This window comes from Cynocephalus volans, chromosome 15 (assembly GCF_027409185.1).
Source record: "Cynocephalus volans isolate mCynVol1 chromosome 15, mCynVol1.pri, whole genome shotgun sequence".
NCBI lineage: Eukaryota > Metazoa > Chordata > Mammalia > Dermoptera > Cynocephalidae > Cynocephalus > Cynocephalus volans.
Genome location: NC_084474.1, coordinates 77757648 through 77780298, shown reverse-complemented (window position 1 = coordinate 77780298; position 22651 = coordinate 77757648). Strand labels below are relative to the sequence as shown.

At 42.9% G+C, this 22651-nt stretch overlaps 1 protein-coding gene across 1 annotated transcript in view; it reads right to left on the bottom strand.

Moving 5' to 3' along the window:
- FER1L6 (fer-1 like family member 6) overlaps positions 1-19469 on the bottom strand; it is a 127007-nt gene extending 107538 nt beyond the window's left edge. The window contains exons 1-6 of the mRNA XM_063079710.1: positions 19394-19469; positions 10882-11002; positions 8143-8197; positions 7917-8048; positions 4745-4807; positions 900-978 (exon numbers count right to left, since the gene is read on the bottom strand). Coding sequence (XP_062935780.1) covers positions 900-978; positions 4745-4807; positions 7917-8048; positions 8143-8197; positions 10882-11002; positions 19394-19469 — 526 coding nt within the window. The remainder of the gene's footprint in view (positions 1-899; positions 979-4744; positions 4808-7916; positions 8049-8142; positions 8198-10881; positions 11003-19393) is intronic.
- Positions 19470-22651: the final 3182 nt, after the last annotated feature.

Here is a 22651-nt window from a genome sequence, read left to right as displayed (position 1 = left end):
GACTTCTGGGTTATCTTTAAAAAACGGTTAGTTTTGGCAATATGGGGTTCCCACATCCACATGACAACTGACACTAAAGGAGCTGAGTAGCCAGTGGTCTTTAATACTGATTGTGAGCCCTCCTATTCTCCACAGATTCCACTACTCCTTAATGTGTCATCCCCAGGTCACTGCACTCAGTATGCCCATGGCCTGGCTCACTGCGGTCCTGTGAGTTGGAGTCACTGTCAAAGAGAAGGGGCCTTTCATAAGAAGATTTATGTTTGTTGCTGGTTCTGTTTCTTATTTGCTCTTGACCTTGGACAAGTCACCTAGCTTCTCTGAGTTTCACTTTCCAATAAATCAGGGATAACAATAATTATTACAGCAAACTCATACATTAAATGCTATAGTCATTATTATGTGCTAGGCTCACTACTAAATACTTCATGTGTATTTATAAACTTAATCGATCCTCGAACAACCCTATGAAGGAAGTACTATTTTATCCTCATTTCTGCCGATGAGGAAACTGGGGCACAGAGAAGTTAAGTCATTTGTCCAAGGTTGCACAGCTAGGAGATAGCAGAGTGGAATTTGAACCCAGGCAATCTGACTGTGGAGTTCATATTCTTGGCTTCTGTATTCTACCTCCTCTCCTGCTCATGTCTCACAGCACTAAATTAGACAGAATTTGTATATGAGAAAAAAAAAACTGCTCAGAAGTGGACATATAAGATAATTCTATTCTTAGATTATAAAACTTTTAAGGGAAAGAGCTGTGTCTCATTCAGCTTTGTCACTGGTGCTCAGCATTACTGAACAAACGGATAAACAGAGGAGTGAATGGATGAGATGAACTCTGGGTGTTATAAACCAAAGAAGAGGAAGAGAGGGATGGGGAGGTGATGCTGTCTCACCAGGTTGGCTGTATACAGTCCCCAGGTCCACTTTGAAAGAGCCAATCAGTACACTTCCTATCAGCTTGTGGTGGAAGACCTGAGGAGAGATGGAACAGTGAGTCCAGCAGATTTATCTTTGAGGGTAAGTCTGAGAAATGAGTTCACGCTACATAAGGAGGCTTCTAGACCTTGACTTGGCTTTGACCATTGTCTGGAGCATGATGGAGTGTGGTCACCAAACCACAGGGTTGTAAAGGGTCTCCAAGAGTATTCCACCTGAACCTCTTCCATCTAGCAGGTTTTCAGCTAATCCTCTACTGAAGGATTCCTGACAACTCTCACTGCCTGAAAGTTTTCTTTAACCAAAATGAACCCTATTTCAACCCACCCTTTAACACCCACCTCTACCTGTTGGAACTCTACTCATCCTTCATTGCCTAGGGCAAATGTCACCTCCTCTAGGCAGCCTCCCGTGATCCCCCACAGCTACAAGTATTCCCTGTCTCCCTACAACCCCACAACACTTTGCTCACACTTTCTCAGAGCACTCATCACATACTGCTTTGAGGCATTTCGGCATAAACAACAGTCAAAGGGAGGTGGTTATCCTCAGTATCTGGTCTGATCAGAAGTCGGCAAGGTGCCTGGCTTGGTACCAGCAGCACATTTTAATGCAAATACCCTCAAGATGAGGAAACTCTAACAGAAGGTGGCAAAGCTGGTGCAGGGACCAGAAGCCACACTGTATGAGAAGATGCTGAAGAACCAGGAGTAGTTTAACCTTTCACCAAGAAAAGAGAAAACCAGGGAGTGTGGGGAAATAGTAACTTAAGTGTCTTCATATCTTGGAAATGCCACCATCCAGAAAAAGGAGTAGGTTCCCCTGTATGGTTCCCAAGTAACAGGATGAGAGATTTCGGCTCAATATGAAAACAATTTTTACAACAATTAGAGCTTCCCAGCAGTGGAATGGGCTTTTCTAGAGGTGGTGACCTCCCCGTCACTGAAAACAATCAAGTCATTCCCCAAGAACCCTGTGTCGTGGAGGAGGTGGAAGGGCATTCCTGCACCAGTTGGAAGTTAGACTAGAGGGCCTCTGTGCATCTTTCTAACTATAAAATCCTATGAGTTCCTTGAATCAAGGACAGTTTCCTTCTGCCCTCTACCTACCACATGGCCTTGTTCATAATAGAGTTCAATAAACAATCAATGAATTAATGAATTATTGACTGACTGAATGAAGGATGAGTGGAAAGCTTTTGTGGCTTCTGAACAGCTCCTTTCGGCAGAGGCAGTAAGACACAATAAATTCCAATGATCTCAAGACAGGACAGCCCCTCCCATTTCTCTTTCCACTCTCTTGCCCTTGCCCAAACTTTCCAAGGGTGTCAGAGGACTGAGGGGAGGTGAGGACAGCCTGGCTTGAGTACAGGAGCTATTTAAGGCCATGCACATAAGGCTCGCTCCAAAACCCACCATGCCTGCAGTTGCTGATGGAGCTTCCTAAGGGCCTGAGAAAGAACAGAAGCCTGTCTCAAGTTGTCTTCTCAGGTCAAGGGTCCCTGTGGGTGAGATGGAGTGGAAGAGCCCCAAACAAATCTTTAAATAAGACAGGAGGCCTCCTCCAGTCATCCACCTGGTGTCCAAGGGCCAGGCCACCCTGGTGTGGTCAAGCATTAGTTTATCAGGACCCTGGGCATGTCTCACACAGAGAGTGCTGGGGACCCCGCATGCCCTGGGCCACTGTTAAGGGAGATGGTCTTTGACACCACCAGGGTGTGTTACAGGCCAGCTGTCCTGATAGCATCTGCTTACAGCACTCTCCACCTTTTTCTCCCACATTGAATTTATTCTGGGCACACTGACTTTTCGTTCATGAACCAGCAGAAAAGTCATATTAAACATTCCTGTCTCAAGGAGAGTTTCCCTTTTAAAATCTTTTGTCTCTTTCCCTAAGAGTCGTTTAGGGACACCTAAATAGTCCCTTCTTCCAAGTTAGAGGAACAGATAGGCAATACCAGTTTTTACCCTCTGTCTAAAAATCCGTATGTCCCACAGATAGTGGTGACCCTTGTCTATGATACTGTATACAAATCTAGTGATTAACTGTTCATCTGCGATCCAGATAGTCCCTTAGGAGCCTGCTGTAGCACCGATCTCACAAAGTGTGGTTGCCTGAGAGATAGAGCAACATCCCGGGCAATGTTCCAGGTCCCAAAATACCTTCTGTACCACTTGTCATCATGCCTGAAATTCAAACACTAAGAATGCTTGGCTCTTGATGACTTTTCATTCCTCAAGAGTCACATTCTTCAAGTGCTCCTGAGAAGGATTGATGGATCTTGGACGTGACCGGTGCCGTTGTGCACACAATAAGCACAAAATAGCCGCCGGCCTTGTCTTCCACTCCAGCATCAAACTCCTCTCCCCTTGCCTTTATGAGAAGCCTTGTGACTTCTGCAAAATAGAAACCCTTTTGCTGCTGCAAGGGCGCAATTCTCCAACCTGGTCAAGTAGCTTCCGCATTAGCATAATGCCCCTCCTCGATGGTATCAGCCAGCCCTCGGCACCCTATATAAGCTCTACCACCCCCACACCTGGTGCTGTCCCCCATCTTGAGGGCAGCCCGGTAGATTCTTTTCCTTTAATAAAGTTTGATCAGTACCCGGTGTCTCAGCTCACTTTCTTTCAAGGATAACATCATAATTCCACTATTGCCTGGATAGATATATAAAATATTATATATTTATATATTTGTTCTATTATATTGAGTGGGTGATAAAGACAGGCAAAGAAGACAAGGACAGGGAAGGAGATTTCTGAGACAAGTTTGGTCATCCTCGCAATTCCGATTGGAGTTGGCGTGGCTGCTGAGGAAAACGTTCCCTTATTCCCTACACGTCTTACACTGACATGTAAGGTAGGATTTCTGTCCTTTCAGCGCTATTGGAAGACAGCTCTCACTCTTCAGCCCCCACCCCCTCCCTAACACCCCATCCCATGGGAGAAGCGGCAGTTTCTCAGACTGGTGAGACAGATGCCATCTATCATCCTTGGGTCTCTGTCCCTTTGCTGAGTGACATAAAGTTGGTAACGATCCCACGTGGACTGCCTTCTTGTTCATTTGGGCCAGTATGGCTTCAACATGGACACTTCCCCTTCCCATTCCTGTCCTGGATAAGCACCTGGCTAGCCCAGGAAGCTCTCTCTGTCTCTACCCTTCGGACTTGATCTGTGGAGGCAGCAACTCCCCTGGCAAGGCTGAGGAAGGGTCTACACGGCAGACTCAACTCCCCTTGGGCAGGCCCTGAGGTCTACACTTGGAGGAAACTTCTAAGAACCTCAGAGGTCACCCCTTGCTCCAAATCACATTCTCTGATCCAATATTACCATCGATGAGGCTGATATATTTGATTTCTTCCTGATTCTTGCTCCTGTTTTTCTATTTATTACCAAGTAAGAGGGGGAAAGGGTGTGACTGATGATCATTAGTGTGAATATCACCCCAAGGGAGAAACACCAACATTTGCTTGATAACAAGAAAGAAACCAACTAAAAATGGTATTCCTTCAAGATGTCAATTGAAGCATATGTTTCACATTCTCACATTAGTAAGCTACGCATTCACTTAATAATAGCTTTACAACAGCTTAAAACTTGCTTCCAAGAAGCATAGATTTTTTTTGATATGGTTTTCCTTTCTACCTCCTCTGTATTAGTGATTTCAAGTTCTATCCTATTGGTTTCAAACTCACCAACTCACACTCACTGTCCGGAATCTATTCATCCTTAAACTTCCTGAACTGTCCTGGAGAGTTCCCAATGCCACCTCCCGCCACCACCACCACCAATGGTATACTTACTGAGATTTTGATGATCTTGTCAAAAAGATGTACTTGGGGCCCAATGAAGTCAAAGACAAAGTACTGTAAAACATAAAATTCATTTTGGCCATTGACTCCAGGTTTGCATCTAAGAATCCTGTTTCTAAAGTGGATTTAGATCTGTATAAAAGTGGATTTAGCTCTAACCAACTGCTGCATAGTTCTCAGTGATATAAATGTATCATCAATGGATTGGCCAGCCCCTATTGAAGGTTATTTTGATTACAAAAAATTTTTTTTCAATACAAAAAACAATGCTACCAATTACACCCTTGCATAGTATGTGTGAGTATTCCTCTAAAATGGACTTGAGAAGTGAAATTGTTGGGTCATGGATTATGTGCATGTAAATTTTTAATAGATAGGATGAAATTTATTTCCATATGGCTAAGCCATTTTACATTCCCGCCAGCAGCATATTAAAATAGTCATTACTCCATACCTTTGCCAACCATGGATATTGTCAGTTATTTTATTATTATTATTATTTCTTATAATGATGGGTGAAAATGGTATCTCAGTGTGGTTTTAATTTGGAGTGAGCTTGATTAAAATCTAATTTTCCCAGGATTTTTCAGTTTCAAAAATCTCTTTGAAATGACCATGATTGACCTGAGAGAGAATAAAAATAAGTTATGAATACAGGAGATTTTTAATATTAAAAAAAAAAAGCAATTGAATTTTAGAGTTGGAGAAATTATCTAGACAAGTCCCCGTATCTTACAGATAAAAAAACTGAACAGAAAAGATATCACAAGATGTTGCCCAGGTTCCTAATTGCTAGTTATTGCTGGGCCTGGGCCAACCTTGGTTCTCCTGAAGGTATCACACAAGGACTTCAAGAACAAGACATTTCACCACCTGACTTTTGAGTCAGGTTTCTCCCAAATGCGAGGTTGTATAATTCTAAGATGCAGAAAACTGGGCTGATGTTTTGTAGTGGGTTGTGTGTTTGGGGGATTGGTGGGGTGGGGGAGGAAGAACTGGGAAGCTGTTTTCTTCTGGATTGTTTTCTTTTGCTTTTGAGCTGCGGAGTACGGGAACCACACTTAGAGATGGACACAGCAATAGGAAAGGGAGAACTGACCACTAACAGGATGCTTTCAAAGGACAAAAAGGAAAAACCCAAAAGTGGAATCCGGAAAATGTCATCACGGGCCGTAAAAAGAGGTCTTCAAAATCGTGGTCCTTGGACATCAATGAAAGGTAACATTATGTTCAGTGTCTTCTCTTAAGAAAATGGGTAAATATGTGTAACATTTCAGGAAATTCTTCGTATATATTATTCACACTTTTTAAGAGCTTTGGTGTTCAAAATTTATGTGCAAAATTTATTTACATGAAATTCTTCGTACTTTGATAAGGCTGAATATATGAGATGTTGAGGGCTCCTTTGGACTGATAAATCAGTTCCAATGTTTATTGCCTTCTGCTGAGTTTCATGTTTCAGGCTCGACTGCCTCACATACACTCCCGAACCTCCGGGCCCACACACATTTTTCTAGCAGGTAAATATTCCCCAGTCCCTACTAACTAGTTCCTTCAACATCTGATGATCTGTGGGCTTGAAAATTAGGGTCAAAAGCTATAACAAAAGTTTTTAGTTCAACGTCTATGTTTTTATTTGACTTTCTACATGTGGCCCAATTTAATGTCATTTAGATCCAGGACTTGTATGTATAATTATGATAGTTAATAAAGTACTATAATTAACAAATCTGTAGAGCTTTGCCATTTCAAAGTCTTTTCATATGTTATCTCATATCTCATTCATGCCAAAAGATACTTTTGGGATGGGGAATGAAGCAGGAAAGGAAAAACTACTGACATTTTTACTCATGGTAAAAGGCTCAGAGGCAGAAATGATAAAGAGGAAAGGAGTAGAAAGCTCAAATGGGATTTGAGTATTTTCTGTTCACTTCATTATCTGTGCTCGCCCTGCCTTCCTTTTCAATTACCTCTCCCATTAGAATAATTATTAAGTTTACTGCATTTTTTGATAATTTGTGGTGTCTAAGAGCCTACAGGAAAGCACTCCGTGCACTGTTAGTTAGAGTAGAAATTGTTACCTCTTTGGAAGGCAATTTGGTGAAATCGAAATTTTAAATGCACGTACTCTGTGGCCCTAGCCATATAATTATTATCATAAGTAGTAGCAAAAGACTGAAAACATTTAATATCCATCGATGAGAGACTGACTGGTTTATTAAATTATGATATACCAAGAAAATGGAAAATTCTTCAGCCAACAGGGAAAAATGAGATGGAACTGTATGTCCTGACATGGACTAATCTCCTAAGATACATTGCTTTGTGAAAAGAACAAGGTCCAGGATGGTAGGCATAGAATGCTCCCATTTAGGTACGATATTTACTTGCATTCTTGTACATGCTTGGAATAGCTCCAGAAGGATACACAAATGCCTGGTGAGAACGAATACCTCCAGAGAGGGGGACTAAGGGATTAGGGATCAAAGACTAGAAGGAAACATATTTTTTCACTATATATCATTTTACACTCTTTATCTTTTACCATGTTTGGTTTTTTTTATTTAAAAAAGAATTTACTATTTTAATATATAAAAGCTACTTTTCTTTGAGAGTTTCCTTTATAATTGTATACACTTAAAAAATATATAACTGTTTTACTTTCCAACGCAGTATGTCTATTTCAAAATCAATAATTGTATTTTCAATGTCTCTGCCATGAAAAAGAATGTGTAGCTTCTTGGTAACCACCATTCAATGTTTTTACTGAATATAAAGCCAGAGCTTATGATGGATGACAATGAGCTTAGAGGAAATAAGAAAAAAAGGCCTACTGAAAACATAGCAAAGAATTTAAAATCAGGAGGAATTCCTTTCCTCTCTTTTCCACTATCATTTTATTAAAACCTTTATGGGGCTGTGTTTGTAAGGAGGCTCAGAGAGTTTGCCGTGGGCTTCAATGAGGGCCTGGGAAGAAGAGAGCCAGGAGCATAGCTTTTCTACAAGGGTACTGCAAAAAGTCCATGGAAAGATCGTTATTATCTTTTCATTCTATTTTTCCGGGAACTGTATGAAGCACCCTCGCGTTTGACTGAAGAATACTGCAGAATTGGCAGTGGAGAAAATGCTGGTGCAGAGGCTGGTGGTGACCTGCACAACTCACCTCGTTGTAAAATGGGCTGTTGGTTCCTTCCTTCACTGTGGTTTGCTTCTTCTCATCCCCGATCTCAATGGTCACAACCGGGTCAATGTTCTCACCCACCAGCTGGCGGGCCTCGGTGATGGTTATGGCAATCTGCAACACACAGCCGTGCATACGCCGTCCTGGACATCACTGCTCATTTCCATAGGAAGACTGGGAGGCCGGGTGGGAGGAGCCAATCACTTACTTGATAATTTTGGGATTTGACCTCCCCATCATGGATCCGAGTCAGCAGTTTTGATCTATGCAAAGAAAATTTAATATATTTGTTTCATCAAGAAAGAATAAGCCATGATAATATTTTCCCAAGCATTTCTAAGTGCTTTCATTTATACCATATCGCATATTCTTTCAACATCTCTTAGGGAGATTAGTATACAAAGACAAATGACTTAAATCTGTCTATGACTCCGTTTCCCTATCCTAAAAATCAAGCTCATAATAGCACTGATCACATGAAGTGACTGCTAGAATTAAATGATGTAATGCATATAGAGATTGAACCCAGTCCCTAGCAAGAATAGATGTCAGCACTAATTGTGAGTATGATTAACAGGGTTTTTTAAATTATTGTTATTTTAAACAGAATGAGAAAGTGAGATGTCGGAACAAGTCAGTGGCAGAGCTGGCTCTAGATAAGGGTCTCCCGATCTCCTTCCTGATCCTTCACACGGGACAAGTTTGCCATTTCTAGTAGATAGAATACTTTGTGATTGATTTGGAAAGAACTGGTAAAGGAGAAAATTGGAAGAAATAACCTCCATGCCATCTCAGAGAGATTTCAAATTCCAGGGGATTTCATTTATCTGGACTGTCACTGGCAGTTGAAAGCAGATGTGCAACACCTGGGCACTTAGAGATTGGACGATAGTAGAAAGAGGGGAAGAATCCCTGTGGTCATAGGAGCAGCAGTGGGTGGGAAGTGAACTTGAGTTCTTAGAGGATTTTGCTCTCTTGGTTTCTAACAACACCATCTTGCATTTACTTCATTCAATTTCTTCTCATTATAATTGAGTTCAATAGAGAACAGATAAAGCCAGTAAAAATCTCAAGGCTTTGGAGTCACCCTGATCTGAGTTAGAATTTTTCTCCCCAAGTTTGGAGTTTAGCCTTAATTTCTTCATCTGAAAGTGGAAATAATCATTCCTACCACGTAAGTTTGCTCTGAGGACTGAAGAAAATGACACATGTAAGAACAGATATGTATTATTTAATATATTCATCAATAAAATGACAAATTCGTACTGATCATTTATTAGGTGAAAGCCCAGTGCTAGGCTCAGGGAAAAACAAAGATGAATAAGTCATCCTCTCAGCCCTCAGGAGCTGACATTCTATCCCTGGGAGAGGGGATCAATGCATATAAAGAAAGAACTAGTGTGTAAGTACCATAGAAAAAAATGTGATGCAAGAGCTGTAGAGAAGAAATTTCTGAGGGCCTGGGTAAGCAACAAAGACTCACTGCAGAGGTCAGATTTAAATTAGGCATTTGTGGGTAGATAGAATTACAATTGCTGAGAATGTTCTGACCAAGGAGAAAGTAAAAGTACTATTCCTTGCTTCTCTTTCTCCTGCCTTCCTTCATTCAATGCTATCATCCTGGTAAGATAAATGGCAAGGAATGTCTTGAACGATATTAAAAAACAATTGAAGTTCTTATTCAGGGGGCTGAGTAAAGGGGTAGAGGTTGTCAGGGTGCAGTGTAGCAGAAGGAGATGTTGCAGTACGTGCATACATACAAGTTTCATGTCTTCTTTTAAATGTCAACGTCCAAGCTAGCACCTTCTCTGATTTCCACCTGTCTCCCACTCCCCTCTGCTCCTTGCACACACAAACTGCCATCCTGTCACAGCCCAGAAACAGCAAGTGGACCTGCCACACACAGAAACACTAATTTGCTCTACTGATAGTAACAACTCTGAGTGGAAAAAGAAGGGAAGGGCATGAGGAATTATCAGGAGTTGACATAAATAAATATGATAGACTAAAAGCATTTGGTGGCCCCAATTATTGGCTTCTCTGTATCCACACTTGTTGCCCTGTAACTTGTAGTCTCCTCCCACTCTGACATGGGCTGGCCTGTAACTTGCATTGGCCAATAGAATACAGCAGAAATGATTTTGGCCAGTTCCGAGCCTAGGCCTCAAGAGATCTCATGTACTTCCATTCTCTTGGAGCTCTGCCATTGCCATCATTGGAACAAGCTCAGACTAGCCTGCTGGAGAATCTGCTACCATGTGGAGTAGAGCCCAGTGGTCCCAGCTGAAGCCATACTAGACTAGCCTACCTCCAACCAACCGGCAGACTGAAATCAGCAGAGCTGCCAAATGGCCACAGACCCAAGTGATGAATCTGCAGCAGTTTGAGATCAGTAAAACTATCCATCTGACCCACAGACTCAGGAACAATAATGAATTCTTACTATAGTAAGCCACTGACTTGGGATTTATTTATCATGCATCAATAGCAAACTGATATCACAAATTGGATGCAGAAGGTCAGTGTATTTTGACTTTTTGTTGGGTAGTATAAGAACCACCTTCTCCTTTGGGACAAACACAAAGCTAAGACAACTAGCATCTTGATGACTTGAAGAGCAGGTAAGGAACAGCTCCTGAATCTGTCTTCTGCTTCTGCTGTCATTCCTGAACTATAGAAACATGAGCACATTAAGTCAGGAAATTTAAGATTGGAGGCTGGTAGAACTGGGCCCCTGAACTGCTGAGGGCTGGCCAGCATCAAGAGGACAGCACTGGCATAGAGAAAACTGAGTGTGCACAGAACTCTGTCCTCCTGCCTTAGACCTTTGGCTCCCTGTAGTTAGTAATTAGGTCTAATTCTCTTCTGTCTCCCAGAGTCAGCAGAGTACTTGGAACATAGCAGGTGCTCAGTGAATGTGTGTTGACCACCTGTATTAACATCATACCTTCTCTTTGGAGGACCTAAGGTGACAGGAGGGACAGGAGCATCATCATAACTCAAATCTCCTCTTGATCCATGCTGATGAGAAGTTCCTTCCTGAGGTGCTTCTGCTTCACCTTGACCATCTAGAGAAGCAAACAAAGGAAGAAAATCCTGTTAAATTGATACATGGTGGCTATCAAGCTCCTACTCTCTGTCCAGCACCATCGCAGTCTCCCTAAGTGGCACTAGGAGACAGTCCCCGCCAGCATGAAATTTAACATCTTATTGTCAGAAAAGCCAAATACATCTGTAATTTTTTAAAAATTATGCATCTTGTTCCCAAAACAGAGCAGATTTATACAGATGGTATTGTGGGAGGAAAACTGCATTCTTTCAAGTAATGACCTTGCCCAACTGAAACTTTAGACAAGTCATTTAATCCCTCTGAGCCTCATCAGAAAAATTTAATGTGCACAAGAATCACCTAGGAAGCTGTTAAATTGCAAACTGATTTAGTAGGTCTAAATCTGGTTGGGGCCCAAAATTCTACATTTCTAACAGCAAGATCCCCCCTGCTGTCTATGGACCAATTCTGAGTAACAAGGTGTCATAGTTTGAAAAAGTAGTGGTTTCTAATCCCTAGAACCTATAAATGTCAAACTTATTTGGGAAAAGGGGGTCTTTACAGATGTGATTAAGTTAAGGGTTTTGAGATGAAGAGATTATCCTGGCTTATCAGGTGGACTCTCATTGCAATCACATGTATACTTAGAAGAAGAGATTTTGCACCCAGAAAAAAACAGAGCAATGTGACCATAGAGGCAGAGATTAGACAGATGCTGCCACAAACTAAGGAATGCCACAGCTACCAGAAACTGGAAGAGGCAACAAACAGTTTCTCTGGAGGGATTGGGACCCTTGATTTTGGCCCAGTGATACAGATTTTGGGATTCTGGCCCCCATAACTGTGAGAGAATAAATTTGTGTTGTTTTAGTCCACCAAATTTGTGGCAATTTGTAACAGCAGCCCCAGGAATCAAATATACAAGTATTCAGAAAACATAAGTGAATGGATAGTAAACATACATTAGACACTTTCTTTCCCAGCTCAGACCCTGATTTAATTCATCTGAGATGCTGTCTGGATGTTGAGATTGTTCACATTCCCCCAGGTGATTCTAATGTGCAGCAGAGCTTGACAACCACTTCTCAACCAGGTTTTGGCCAAAAATTAAATATTGGATGGAACTCTCAAATACACTAAGAAATTAAGACTGCATGATATAACCCAAAGACCTGAATTCAAATTCAGGTTTGTATTCAAATTCATTCTATGAGGCCAGCATCACCCTGATACCAAAACAAGACAAATACATAACAATCAAAGAAAGCTACAGGCCAATATCTCTGATGAACATAGACACAAAAATCATCAACAAAATATTAGCAAAGAGAAGACAGCAGCACATCAAAAAATTTACACACCATGATGAAATGGGATTTATCCCAGGAATGCAAGGATGGTTTTACATACACAAGTCAATAAATGTGATACACCACATCAACAAAATCAAGAACAAAAACCATGTGATTATCTCAATAGATGCAGAAAAAGCATTTGGCAAAATTCAACATCCCTTCATGATAAAGACTCTTAGCAAATCAGGTATAGAAGGAAAGTATTTGAACACAATAAAAGCCATATATGACAAACCCACCACCAATATCATCCTGAATGATATCAGAACAAGACAAGGATGCCCAATCTCTCACCACTCCTACTTAACATACTATTGGAAGTACTAGCCAAAGCAATCAGTCAAGGGAAAGAAATAAAGGGCTTCCAAATTGGAAAAGATGAAATCAAACTGTCCCTGTTTGCAGATGATGTAATCCCATATATAGAAAAGCCTAAAGACTCTACCAAAAAATGCTAAAAGCTGATAAATGATTTCAGTAAAGTTGCAGGATATGAAATCAACATGCAAAAATCAGGAGCATTTTTATATTCCAATAACAAGCTTGCAGAAAAAGAAATCAAGAAAGCAAGCCCATTTACAATAGTCAGCAAAAAATATTTTTAAAATGCCTGGTGAATCAATTTAACCAAGGAAGTGAAAGATCTCTACAATGAGAACTATGAATTAATGCTGAAAGAATTTGAAGAAGACACAAAAAAGACAGAAGGATGTTCCATGCCTTTGGATTGGAAGAATTATGATTGTGAAAATGTCCATACCACCCAAAGCAATTTACAGATTCAATGCAATCCCAATCAAAATATCAATGACATAAGAATACAATCCTAACATTCATAAGGAACAACAAAATACTCCAAACAACCAAAGAAATCCTGAGCAAACTAAATAAATAAATAAAGCCAGAGGCATTATACTACCTGACTTCAAATTATACTAGAAAACTATAGTAAGCAAAACAGCATGGTACTGGCATAAAAACAGACACTTGTCCAGTGGAGCAGAATAGAGAACCCAGAAATCAACCCACATACTTACAGCCAACTGATCTTTGAAAAAAGCAACAAGAACACACATTCGGGGAAAGACTGCCTCTTCAATAAATGGGGCTGGGAAAACTGGACATCCGTATGTAGAAGAATGAAACTAGACCTATACCTCTTGCCATATACCAAAATTATCTCAAAATGGGTTAAAGACTTAAGTATAAGACCTGAAACTATAAATGTCCTAAAAGAAAACAGAGTGGAAACACTTCAGGAAGTAGCACTGGGCAAAGTCTTTATGAGTAAGACCACAAAAGCATAGGCAACAAAAGAAAAAATAAATGGGACTATATCAGGCTTAAAAGCTTCTGCACAGTAAAAGAAACAATTAACAAAATGAAAAGACAACCTACAGAATGGAAAAAGATATTTGCAAACTATGCATCTGACAAAGGATTGATATCTAGAATATACAAGGAACTCAAACAACTTAACAGTAAAAAAAAAAAAAATTAACCCAATTAAAAAATGGGCAAAGGAGCTAAATAAGCATTTCTCCAAAGGAAGATATACAAATGTTCTACATATACATGAAAAAATGGTCAGCATCACTAAGCATCAGGGAAATGCAAATCAAAACCACATTGAGGTATCATCTCATCCCAGTTAGACTGGCTATTATCAAAAAAACAGAGAATAACAAATGCTGCTGAGGATATAGAGAAAGGGATATATAGAAACCCTCCTGCACTGTTGGTAGGACTGTAAATTAGTGCAGCTGTTATAGAAAACAGAATGGAGTTTCCTCAGACAACTAGAGACAGAACTGCCATATGATCCAGCAATCCCACTGCTAGGTATATACCCAAAGGAATGGAAACAACCATGTCGAAGGGATACTTGCAGTCCTATGTTTATCACAGCTCTATTTACAATAGCTAAGAGTTGGAACCAACCTAAATGTCCATCGATAGATGACTGGATGAGAAAAATATGGTATATATGTGCAATGGAATACTGCTCTGCCATAGAAAGGAATGAAATTCCAGCATTTGCAGCAACATGAATGAACTTAGAAAAAATTAAATTAAGTGACATCAGCCAGGCACAGAAAGAAATACTGCACGTCCTCACTCATATGTGGGAGCTAAAAAAATAAACAAATAAATTTAAAAAGAAAGAAACAAGTAAACAATAATTCATTGAACTTTCAAAAAGAGAGAACAGAACTGAAGCTACCAGAGGTGGAAAAGGGGCAGGGGGAGGGGGTTAGCAAGAAATTGATAGAAGGCCACAAAATAATGACATTGTGTAATGTTGAATATATTAATTATCCTGATTGTTGAGCACACACATTGCACACAGGAATTGAAATCCAACACTGTACCCCACAGATATGTATAAGCAAAAAAAGAGAAAAAGAATAGGAACTAACAGTAAATACACAGACACAATAAAAAAATAACAACAACAAAAGGCTTGGGTTCAGATCCCAGCCCTTCCACTTTCCAGCTCTATGATTTGGGTAAGGTGTTTAACTTCTCTTAGTCCTGTTTTCCTCATCTGTAAAGCAAGGCAAGGCTAAGTTATGCACCCCACAGGGTTGTTAGGAAAATTGACAACATACAAAAAGCCCCCAGCAAGTGCCTGCCAGGTGCATGGCAGGTGCTCAAGCCTGTGGATTCCAAATTGAGTGAGTTGAGTGTCACCCACAATTTCTTGGCTTTTTCTTTTCCCTGCCTATGAAACAAAAGGATTGGACAGGAAAAGTAGGTTTAAAAATTTCAAAGTAACAGAAACCCTTTCATAAGTGTAATTTTATACTAAAATTCAATATATAACTCAAGTCTATCCATACCAAGTTGTTCTACGTTCCAAGGGGTGGAATGGGGGGCATGGAGCCTCTCACGGGGCTTTGCTGTTACCCTCTTCTTCACCCCCATGTTTAAGAAGCCACTTCTCAGAATCCCAGGACTCCATGGGACTCAGCTTATAAACCCGTCAATTTAATCATCTCTGAGACAGTTTTCAGCTCTGATGTATTTTGGTTCTGACGTTAATCAGCAAACCATGCAAAACAGTCCCAAATCAGAAGAGAGAACGCGATGATGCAACCCGTGTCACAGGAGCTCATGCACAGAGCTTTGGCCTTAGCAGGTGCTCAATAGCTACAGACAGGATCACTGAACGAATGGAAGTCTGCTCTTAATACTCAGGAAACTAAAGACCTTGGGGCGGTGCTGCAGAGATGTCAAAAGGAATGCTTGTGCGTGGATGTGCTCCTTGAAGCAGTAGACCAAATAAATACTTGCTCCCCTACTTGACACAAAGGCCTTGAGGATGAGGACGTGCCGTCATAGATCCAAGCTTCCCGTGAACATTCCTAGGCACCTTATACATGCCAGAAGCCGTGCTAGGTTAGATACTGAGGATGCAGGAATTAACAAAACACGGGCCCCTCCCTCCAAGGGCTTGTGCTCTGGAGAGTGAGATAGATCCGGATGTAGAAAGGCAATCAGCTAAAGCTTCTATAGCTTTCATTCATTCATTCATTCATTGAGTTACTACCATGTTCCTTCCGGCCCTCTTCCCATGGAAAATCCAGGGTGATCCTCTAAAAATCAAACCAGATCATTTCCACTTTTCTTCTTAAAACTGCTGCATGGCTTTCCACTGTACTCGGGACAGATCCGAAGTCCACACATGACTCATGCCCTGCTTGATCTCGCTTCTGCCTGCTTCCCCCTCCCCTCTTCACGAGCCCTCTCCTGCTTGGGATTTTTCTTCACAGGCATGCTCCACCAGAACTGCTCTCTCCTTGCCTGTCCCCTGGTGGGCTCCCTCTCATCCTTGACATTTTAGCTTAAATGTTACCTCCTCAGAAAACCCCTCTCTGACTACACTAAAAGAGATGCCCCAATAGCCTCCTTTTCAGCCCGCTGTCTACTTTCTTTATAGCACTTTTCTCAGCTTGGAATGCAGGTACCTCAGTCAGGGTCCCATAGCTAACAGATGGCACATCCAGAATAGGATAATTTGAGGGCTTTTTACAAAGGTGTGGGTGTAGGAAAACCACAAAAGCTTGTGTGGTTATCTGAGCTGGCAGCAGCCAAGCTGTTTCCACTCGTAAGCCCCCAAAATGAGGAGAAAGAGCAGTTACTAGAACCTAGAAGGAGAGGACATCTGGTGGAGACAGCCCACCTACAAGGAGGGGTGACCTTCCTTCAGCTGAGGGGCATGATCAACTAGATCCTGCCCCTGCTCCTCCCTCCTCAGACCTCCTGCTGGGCCACCCCACTGGCCAGACCCAGCCTGAAGCCAGAGGGTGAGGGACCTGGGTCAGGCATCCGTGGAGGTCAGCGTCCTGAGACAGAGAACAGGCGGAGAAGGGTGGAGAACAGATCCAGAGTGGTAACAGAAGAGTCCCACACAGGGCTGCCTGTTAGGCCTCATGGCTAGCTTGGCATCAGCACAGCCAGGTCAGCAACTTTCCCCCTTCTCCCGCTCCCCTTTTTCTTTTCTGCTGCGGGAACTAAGATTCCTCTCCTGGGAAGGGGTAAACATTACCGTTATCATCAAGGGAACATCTTGTGGGCTGGGCTGTGTCTAGCAGGCTTCGGGCTGGAATGCTTTGTACTGAGATAGTGGCTAATCAAGAGCCTATGACTTAACCTACCAGATGTCATCGGACCACAAGGGCTGTGTCACCTTGCATACCACTGATTTCAAATTTGCCCATTACTCTGTCTGAACCCTCCCTAAAAGTCTTATAAACCCGGTGCTTTCCTTAGTTCATGGGAACTGATCTGGTTCAGTCTCCTCTCCACATTAGTGGAATGAACCTTTTGGCAGAAATGGCTCCTGACTTGGGTCTCTCTCTCTTTTCTCCATCTCACCAAACCTAACCCTGTCCTCTCTCCAGACTATCCAGTGTCCACCCTCATATACCCAGACCCTAGCCCAGGCCTGGCACTTAGCAGACATTCCATTAACATTTTTGAATAAGTGGATGAATGGATGATCACGGAAAGAACCCAATAACTATTTGCTGGGTAACTACTTAGTGGATGAATTTAGGTAATGAGAATTTTAAGAACTTAGGGCATAGCTAGCCACAATGCCTCAAAATACACAGATAGAAGAGCCAAAGACTGAGAATTTCCAAACATTATCACCCAGAAAAGCCCTATGTTTCCAGGTCAAGCCAAGAAGGAAAGACCAAAGTCTCTGTTCTATTGACTTAGTTTTGTCAGTCTCCTGCATGGCTGGCCTCTAACCAGCAGGATGGATGCTATTTACTTTCCAGGAGGGACCTGATTCTTCTCTGCCCTGTTTGCTTTGTGGGCTGAAGACTATAATTAGAATGAGCCACAGGAGCCAGCTCCTCTGAAATGCCTGTGGTGGAGGGCCCTAAATCTCCACCAGCTTGTCAGTGAAGGCTCCTGACTGGAGGCTGCCCAGGGGAGGAGAGCCCAGGCTCTGGAGTGAGACTGGCCTGGGCTCAGGGGCCAGCTTCTCCACATATTGGCTGTGTGACACGGGGCAAGCCACTCACCCTCTCTGAACCTCTGTTGTAAAATAGGAGCTATACAATCTACTTTCCAGAGTCATGAATGATATATGTCAGGTAAAAAGCAGCAGAGATCTAATAAATATGTCATAAGTACTAGTATTTTTTATAACGTCCTTGAGGGAGGGGATCTAGCCTATTCAAACTTGTATCCTCAGGACCTATCACAGTGTTATAATTTCAAGGATGCCAAGAAAGACTCCAGAGCCTTTTCTACACACTCCATGATGCCGTCAATTTGACTGAGCAGACAAGTACTTCTATTATGCTTTAAGCCTTGTGCCGCTGAAAATGTAACACCCCTCCCTTCCCATGCAAGGGTAACTCTTAGTCACTATCATCAACACCTTTGTATGAATGAGTCTCTATACTTTTCTACCATAAGAATAGGCTTCACTTGAGGGAAAGGAGTGGTGCTAGGTGGGGCATAAAGCCCCAGGACACCTATAGTAGAAGGAGGACCCCAACCACCAAGCAGACCGAGTAGTGACGATTAACCAGACCCACTGTACCACTGTGGTTTAGGAATGGTCCAGAAAGCTAGCCTTGAACTGATTGTTATCAGAGCCAGCCAGCAGGAGAAGTCTCCAGGGGACCACCCAGACCTTTCCACTGGATCCAATTCAATTCAGTGAACACCACGTGTCTACCCAGTGCAGGGCATGGCTTCCACTGATGGGTTTACAGTGTAACTGAAGGCTTTGTTCTTTTGGAGAAGGAAGTAGCCCATTCTAAGAGTGGCAAGTGAGACAACCTGGGTTCACATCCCAACACCACTGCCTCTGGGCTCTGTCCCTCCCACACTCAGGGACAATTCATGGATGCAGCCACACAAGGCCCCCCTCAGAAGGACCTCGTTGCACTTGGTTTAAGCTCTGCTGTCATCATCCTGGAATTCTTAGTAATTCCTTAACAATGGCTTTGCACAGGACCTTGCACATTCTGCAGCCAGTCTTCTCCACACTTGATTTACTTTCCTGCATCTCTAACCTCCTTTGTAAAGCTGGGGTGACAATACCTCCTGGTGACATGGTGAAGGGGTTAAATAAGACAATGTTCATAAAGCCTCCCTCACGGGAGCTGTGATCCTCACTCTTATTTTCAAAATCTTATTTGACCCTCCCCTTGGCCTTGCCAGGTCAGCCCAGTCACCCACATCATGCCCATTTGATAAAGGGAGAACTGAGACTTGGAGCCGCTGAGTGACTTGTCCTGGGCCATAGAGCAAATTTAAACAGAAACAGAGCTTGAATCCCGTTGCTGCCTCCTCACGGGGACCCCTTATGTGGCCCAGCAGGTGCCAGTCCACCCCTGTTTGACCTGATGACAGGGCCCCAGGGAGTTGCCCTGGGCCCACAGCTGTGATGGGCAGGTCTGAAGAGCCAGCAGGCAGCACACACCCCTCACTGTAATGGAGAGCGAACCGCTTTCTCAGCCCAGGAGGGGTGCGCTCTGTGAGGCCCCCCGGGGAGTGGTCAGCACCCCACCCCTGAGCCTTACCTTGTGCAGCCTTGTTGGCTAGAATTAACCCCTTCTCTCCTTTGTTCTTCTTCTTCTTCAGCTTCAGCCCGAACATCCCCTTTCTGAAAAGAAGAAAAACTAAACAACATGGCAATAGAAACATCGAGTCATTCAGACATGTTAAGAGATACTGTGGTTTTTTGTTTTCTTTCTTTTTTTGGTGGCTGACCAGTACGGGGATCAGAACCCTTGACTTTGGTGTTATAACACTGAGCTCTAACCAGCTGAGCCAACCAGCCAACCCCTTATTCAGACATGTTAAGAGGAAGTAAACACATAAACACACTGAGTTTTCCTGGAGGCCGACCAGCCTCCTCATGCACACAGGCTGGGGGTCAAAAGGCAAGCGTCAAGAGGACCCTATGACCTCTCCAGATAGCTCTACTTTTGCAGAAACCACAAAACCCCACCTGCATAGAAATTGTGAGGTCCACCTGGAATTGCACTTAATGAGGCAAACTGTGAATATTAATAGCACTAGTTGGTAGTTCTCCATTTCTACTGGCTCACCCATGCCAGGCACTGTGTGCTAGGCATTCGAAGGAATGACATCATGTAATCATCATAGCAACCCTGGTGAGGAGCCAAGGCCCAGAGAGGTTGGGTAATGTTTCTAAGGTCACTCAACTCCTGAACATCAGAGCTATCACTGGAACCCAGGTCTGTCTGATTCCAGAGCCCAGGCTCTGATCACTGGGTGGCCTGAGCCTGAACATTTTCCTCATCAGAGCCAGGCTCTCAGGCCATTTCCAAGGTCAAGAGGCCCTGGGACTTACTGAGGTCACACCACAAGCACATGACTCAGCTGACACATGATACTTGCCCAGAATATCAGCTACTACTATTATTGCTATTATCAGCCATGAGCAGGAAGCCATTTCTGAGCCCCTCCTTCTCATCACAGAAAAGAGCCCTGGTCCACTGTCTCTAACAGATGAGAACATTCCTGACACTATGCCAGCCTCTTGAGAGAATCCCTTTCTGGAGTTGAGGGACTGAAAGGCACATGGCTCTGGGTTAGAGGATGGATGAACGCAGTTCAGAGGAAGGTCCTGGCCTTGAGTCAGGCAGGCTGGTGGGGCTGGACTTGGAGGAAGGAGAAAGGAATTAGAAGTACGCATTTGGAGAAGGGAAGAGAGAGCAGCAAAGGCCCAAACCCATCTCTGCAAACATTCCACAGCCCAGAGCAACACATGGGAAGTAGTGGAACAATCCAAGTCTTCCATTTTGCTTGCATACATAGGACTTAGGAGGAGGTGGACTGCAGTCGTTAAGACTGGGGACTCCGCAGTCAGGCTGCCTGGATTCTAATCCCAGCACTTCCTTCGCAACCTTGAACAGGTCACTTAACTTCTCTTAACTTCGGGGTTCTCATGTGATAATAAATGTAAAGCATTTAGCACAGTAACTGGAACATACCAGTTGTTCAATAAACCTTAATTATTATTATTATTCTAAGGGATAGAATCGGGACCCACAAGTGGAAGGTACTAGGAGATAGATGTCCATTCGATTCATTCACATATTTATTTACTTATTTGTTTGTTTATTCTGTGTGTGTCCCGCTTTGATCCAGATGAGGAGTTAAGGAGCCCTCCACATCAGTGCTGTCTGAATAGAGGATGAAATGCCTTGGAAGCAGGTGAGTTCCCTGTGCTGGAGGTGTGTAAGCAGAGGCTTGAAGGCCACTGTTAAAGAACATTATAGAGAGGATGAGCATCAGAAGGGAGGACTGGCCTTGGGACCTCAGGAAGCCTTTAAGACCCTGAGATACAGTAGAATGGAAAGAATGGGCTCTGGAAGCACCCAGACATGGACAGGACCCCTACTTCTTGAGCAAGTCAAAGCACCTCTCTGAGCCTTGGTTTCCTCATGTATATAATGTAAATAATGAAGTACATACTGATCACTGCCATGATCAGTTCATGGAGGAAGAATCTGACGTTTCTGGGAACTCAGCCAATGGGCTCTGCAAAGTACTTGAAAAGGCTGAGCTACTTCCATCCACAGATAGGAAGTTGCTATTAATAAATGCAGTATCAACCAGAGAGAGAGATATAATATTCCTTTGGGAGCTGATATCCTCATTATGAATGGACTGAGCATTCTGAATTCTCCCATAGGGAAGCCAGTGGCCAAGGCATTGGCGCATGGCTGGGGATGCTGTCATGGGCAGGGGAAGAGGGAGATATTTCCCACCTCTTAGAGGCGGGGACCCCTGCCCCTCTGAAACCAAGACCTCTTGACCCTGCTGCCCATTAGAGGTCCCTAAGGAAGTTTTTTAAAATACCAACCTCTTGAATCACTTCCAGAAACCTTTAATTGATCTAGGGCAGACCCAGTGTTGAGGATCCCTGGTCTAGGCACAGCTCAAACCCCTCTACAGAGTAAGCCAAAGAGACCTTTCAGGAACAGGATTTATTACCAGGTTGGCCCTCTTGGGTGGGTTGATGTTAGTTTCACAAACACACAAGGTTGTTTGCCTGAAACCGTGAGCCACTCATCAAGCACATGCCCAGCATGACTCCCAGCACGAAAAGGCTTCCTGATGAAAATTGATTTCTCCTTCACAGCCCCATGACATCCAGCACTAGAACAATAGTGCATCTGGCAGATTGGGCAGTAGAAAGTGAATCAATGACATGACTCAGCTGTAGAATTTGAGGCTGGATACTAAGCTCAGATGAGCATATTTCTTCCCATGTGACACAGGACATTTCTTGCCCAATTCTCAGGGTAATGTTAAAATAGGAAACAATACTTATAAAGTGTAGAGCATGCTACAAATTATTACAATGTTGATGACAAGGAAATGTGAGTTTAATATTTTTTGCACCTGTATTGACTACTCCGTATGCGCTAGGAACATCATTTTACACACATTGCCTCCTAGGATTCCCACAATATACCATGAGGAATTTGCTATTATTAGCCTTTCTGAGGAGTTAGAGGTTGTCAGGGGGCTCTAGCCCACACATGGGATGAACCTAAACTCAGGAAGACTTACCTGGTATGTCTCCAAGGCAGGTGTCATCATGTCCCCCTCTCCAATTTGCTGAGAATCCAGCATGGGAACTCTCCCACTTCACAAAAAGGATGGGGCGTTCTGGTTTAGGACTGATTGAATCTCCTCCCAAGGTCACCCCAAGATAAGTCAAAGGACATAATAGGAATCCCCATACCAACCTGGTCTCCTCAGGGTGAAATCTACCATGACTCCGATATCTGTATCCAAAC